This window comes from Pelmatolapia mariae, linkage group LG5 (assembly GCF_036321145.2).
Source record: "Pelmatolapia mariae isolate MD_Pm_ZW linkage group LG5, Pm_UMD_F_2, whole genome shotgun sequence".
NCBI lineage: Eukaryota > Metazoa > Chordata > Actinopteri > Cichliformes > Cichlidae > Pelmatolapia > Pelmatolapia mariae.
In genome coordinates, this window is record NC_086231.1 from 9,734,281 (window position 1) to 9,739,373 (window position 5,093).

Genomic DNA, 5,093 nt, shown 5'->3' on the forward strand with positions numbered 1-5,093 from the left:
TTGTGTGGCCATAGCTCTCCATTTTGTGGTTGGTCACTAGTGTGCTTGCTTTACTGAACTTTTTGGATTAAAGTAACTTGTTGTGGTATAGGGCCACTTGTATGTGACTGTTTGTGTGGTGGAGACAACAGATCACTTGTGATTATTTGTTCCTACTTTTGGTTTTGTGTTGTAGGTCAGGTAATCGTTTTGGGTTGGTGACTGTTGTGCTCCTTTGTGTTAGTCACATGTTACTTTTTGTGTGTGTTCAGTGTGGCAACTTCAAATCCTCATGCCCATCCATGCTTACAGATGCCAACTATAATGTGAACACTGTGCTTCTGTTAGCTTTTACTTTTATTTCAGGTTTGTGGGTCGAGGACCTGAAGGCTTCAGAGGGGCTTTTAATAAATTTAGGGGTCCTAGAGGAACCCTTTTGAGGGAGGTGGTGTTACGTCCCTCTGCAGCCCCTAATCATCTTAATGTGTTCGTTCAGCTGGTGCTAATTGGCCACACCTAGTCAGGTGTGGATAAAAGCATACCTGAGGCAAGCTTTCAGGGAGCTCACTTGTCTTTGCCTTGGTGGCACCAGCCGTTTTAGCCAACCTGCCATGCCATTTTAAGATAAAACCTCTTCTCACACTCACTCAGGTATTTGTCTCCTTTTTTATGTTGCGGCTTTTGAGCCGGGTCGTAACACTTATAAAGCAACAAACTATTTCTCCAGGCTAAATGATGATCTTCTAAATTTGTGACACGCCATTTCCTCTCCAGCTTACGAGTTATGTGCTTTAGGCTACGTGTTTGAGAATTATACCACAAAGTTAGGTGCTTCTGATTTGAGGCCTTAGTTTTCACCGGAGCTACAGTACCCAGAGTCGTACGTAGTGAGGAGGTAAAGTTATTAACAAGATAATCGACCTCTGATGGGGTAGCGTTCAGATAGCTGCTCTGCTCTATGTTGGTACAGGGCATTGAAGATGATAACAGTGGGTGGATTATATTCTTAAACTTAGTTACAGCACTTTCAGAAAGACATCTACTGTGATGAAGTAAATGTAAATGTTATCAGGAAATGATCAGACAGGAGAGGGTTTTCAGGAAACACTGTTAAATGTTCAGTTTCTATGCCATATGTTAAAACAAGATCTAGAGTGTGATTAAAGTGGTGGGTGGGTTCTTTTACAGTTTGAGAGAAGCCAATTGAGTCTAATAACAGATTAAATGCCATGTTGAGGCTGTCATTTTTAGCATCTACATGAATGTTAAAATCATCCATAATAATTATTTTATCAGAGCTGAGCACTAAATCAGATAAAAAGTCTGAGAAATCAGAGAGAAACTCTGTGTAAGGCCCAGGTGGACGACAGATGATAACAAGTAAGACTGGTTTCTGAGTTTTACAGCTGGGGTGGACAAGGTTAAGCATCAGGCTTTCAAATGAATTAAAAGTCTGTCTTGGTCTTTCGTTGATTAATAGGCTGGTGTGAAAGATTGCTGCCACACCGCCCCCTCGGCCTGTGCTTCGAGGTTTCTGGTAGTTAGAATGACTCGGGGGTGTTGATTCATTTAAACTAACATACTCATCCTGCTGTAACCAGGTTTCTGTAAGGCAGAGTAAATCGATTTGTTGATCAATTATTAAGTCATGTACTAACAGAGACTTGGAGGAGAGAGACCTAATATTTAATAATCCACATTTCACTGTTTTACTCTTTGGTTCAGATGTGGATACTCTATTGTTCTTTCTTTGTGATTTTTTTTTTTTTTTTTTTTTTTTTTTATGTTTAAGTTGTTTGTTGCTGATTTTTAGTTTGTTTTTTGTCTTTTTGGGAGCTGACACAGTCTCAATGGAAATGGGGTTTTTTGGGGGGGGGGGTGTAACAGGAGGAGAGAAGCTGCAGAGAGGCGTGTAAGACTGCAACTCTGCTTCCTGGTCCCAACTCTGGATAGTCATATTTTGGGGGGTTTAATAAATTTGTCCATATTTCTAGAAATGAGAGCTGCTCCATCCAAAATGGGATGGATGCCGTCTCTCCTAACAAGACCAGGTTTCCTCCAGAAGGTTTGCCAATTATCTATGAAGCCCACATCGTTTCGCTAACAGACTCAATAAACTGATCTGCAAGGCCAGCAATGTTGTGGGGATGGAGCTGGACTCTCTTAAGGTGGTGTTGGAGAGGCGAATGTTGTCCAAGATAAAGATAATGTTGGTTAATCCCTCCCACCCACTCCATGACATGCTGGCTAGCCACAGGAGCATGTTCAGTAAGAGACTGAGATTACCAAAAAGCACCACTGAACGACACAGGAAATCATTCCTGTCTGTGGCCATCTCCCTGTACAACTCATCTATCTAACACACTGTATACTGCAATAGCTACACCCTTTTTGCACATGCTCTTCTTTCTTATTCAGATATTTATCAATAAGTGACTTATATGTATGTATATATTGTATATATTCTGCTATTCTTACTTCTTGTAGTGTCTGTCTTTGTTACTGTTTGTACTGGAGCACTGTAACCAACATAATTTCCCCTAGGGATCAATAAAGTATTCTGATTCTGATGCTGATTCTGATTTTAGGGTATTCCAGGAAAAACAGCATTGAAATTAATGCCTGAGCAAGTTTTTTAGAATGGCAGTGAGGCAAGAAAAAAGTACAATCAACAATTCAAATGTATGGTTTTAACTTGTCAGCTAAATTTCCTTGCTTTTTCCCTTGCTTAGATTCAATTCAATTCAATTTTATTTATATAGCGCCAAATCACAACAAAAGTCGCCTCAAGGCGCTTTATATTGTACAGTAGATAGCAGTACAGTAGATAGCACAATAGATTATGGTTGATTTTATGATTTTTACTTGGCATTTAGCCAGGCACAAAAGAGCCAATTCCATGACACAGAAAACTCTGACTTTCAGCTCCCCACAGCTTGCTAAGCCATGAATCGTGCTTCTCAAAAAAACTCACATGAAACCTCAATACAGATGGCGAAACAGCAAAGATGAAATCCACTAGGTAAAAACTGGAAACTATTATCATTATAATTTTAGAATAATAATGAAATCCAAGTAACAATCAAGGACTTCAAAACTTCTCATACTAGAATAATAATCCCCAAACAGAAACCCGAAGTGTAAAATATACTCACAAAACCTCCAAAATTCAGATACACAAAAGTTCTGGGTCCATGTCATCTGTGATGACGAATTTCCTGCTATAATATTGCATGAAATGAAATCACTTTTTTGTGTCCACGCAGGTTCTGTTTACATTTATTGTTTCTCTACTTCCCTGTACACTTGACAGAAATAAATTACATCATGCCCTAGATCAAGTATTTAAAGATCTAGATGGGGATTTTAAAGGGGAGATCGGGCGTCTACATATTGCTGGATGTCTCAGTGAGAAAGTGTTATAAAATGTTACAAGCCATTTCCAAAAAATATATATATTTTGGCCAGTTGTGATTAGTGTAGTGGTTCAGTTCCACAGGAAGGGCATCTAGCATTAAACTGTGCTGTAGTGATGCCCTGTGACGAGGGAAGCGCTGAAAGTAGCTTTGGTAGTCAGATTTCCATTTAAAATATGGGTCAGATGTTGTTACAACTAACAACATTGAAATAATATTTTTGCTACCTTACCTACTAGTGTGTTAATAAGAATGGCAATAGCATATTTGCATTTGTAGAATAGACCACAATGTACACGTCATCTATCAATGAAGGCTTTTTATTCCAAACAATAATAATAAAAAGAAAACATTTCTTTAAATATGAATATAAAGCAAGGCAAGATGGAAATGTAACAAACGAAAAATCCAAAACAAAATGCATGCCAAAGAATTTTCTGCAGAAAAATAAAACAGTAAATATGCTATATTATGCTAAGTAACAGTTTGCAAAACATTCCCCATTTTGTCAGATTCTTTTTTTCTGTTCATTTTTGAGATATTTTTAGTCTAAAAATTTCAGGTATCCAATGGGCCAGAGTCAAAAATGCAGAGATAAAGCCATTGGTTCATCAATGCATGTGGTTAAAAGTCGAATTTCCTTAAAACATTTTAGCAGGGGTTGAAAAATAAATCACAAGTAAGCAGGATGTTTCTGGCTTGCTTTGTTTGTTTAGCAACCAGTGCAGGCAGCAAATGCGCAGATCTCACAGATGTCCAAAGGTACAGCAGCTAAAATGAAGACAAGAAATGGAAGCAGATAAGGTACAGTGCTGAGTCATCTATATTTAATATTTATGACCTAAGATGTTATGATTCAGGCAAACTGAATTTATAAATGCCTTACATAATCTGGTAAGGGAAGCAGATGCTCCTCTCTGCCTGCAGAGTGGCAGAAACTCCTGTGGGAGCATGGGGTCAGCGCAGAGGGACATGGTGTTAGCCTTCAGTCTTGGGTTGTGTTGTCCTGTCATACCGTTACTCTCCGACAGCTCTTGAAGCCGCTTGACAGCTTCCATTGAGAAAGACAATCCGTTCTCCTGAAAGAGAAGCAATTGCAGTTACAAAGGCACTGCAACTTCATCTAAAGCTTCAGAGTCTACACAGTTTCAGTATGATTTGTAATCCATGAAAGTCCAGAACAAAAGTTAGTTTAATTTCTCAAATTTGAGCTTCACTCTCTCTACTAATGAGCAGAAAATTTTCATTGTTCAAGCCTGCAATCTCATCATGAACACATCAGTCATGCAATGATGCTAAGGTAGGCACTTACTTCAACTTGCACAGCCTCAGAGGTCCAGCCCAGAGCCAGGACGACGAGAGCGGTGATGGCAAATGTGGCTTTCATGGTGTCAGTAGACAGCAGTTTGTCTTGCAGTCTTTTTGCGTCTTATTGTAGATGTGCTCAGCAGGTGCTCAGTTTGATGTTTCTGATTTCCCTGTGCCTGCAAACCTCCTTTTATACAATTCTACCCAGCAGTCCCATTATCATGTGACCAGATATGCCGCAAATGAGAGCAAAGTTTTTCTCACGGGTTAATAATTAGTGAGATTAGAGTTAGTGTTTTACAAGGCTGTAAAGAGAAATTCATAAATCCTACTTTGAGCTCATCGCCTCTCTGATTAGATTTATGGATCTCTGGCTCACGTCTGCTGCGT

At 39.2% G+C, this 5,093-nt stretch overlaps 1 protein-coding gene across 1 annotated transcript; it reads right to left on the reverse strand.

Annotated features, from left to right (window-relative positions):
• Window positions 1-4,038: 4,038 nt before the first annotated feature.
• si:ch211-220m17.5 (guanylin family protein) lies at window positions 4,039-4,783 on the reverse strand. Its single transcript, XM_063472872.1, has 3 exons — window positions 4,708-4,783; window positions 4,282-4,474; window positions 4,039-4,166 (listed from the first exon to the last, which is right to left on the reverse strand). Exons 1-3 carry the CDS (start codon window positions 4,780-4,782, stop codon window positions 4,108-4,110), a joined length of 327 nt encoding a protein of 108 aa, XP_063328942.1. The 5' UTR covers window position 4,783; the 3' UTR covers window positions 4,039-4,107.
• Window positions 4,784-5,093: the final 310 nt, after the last annotated feature.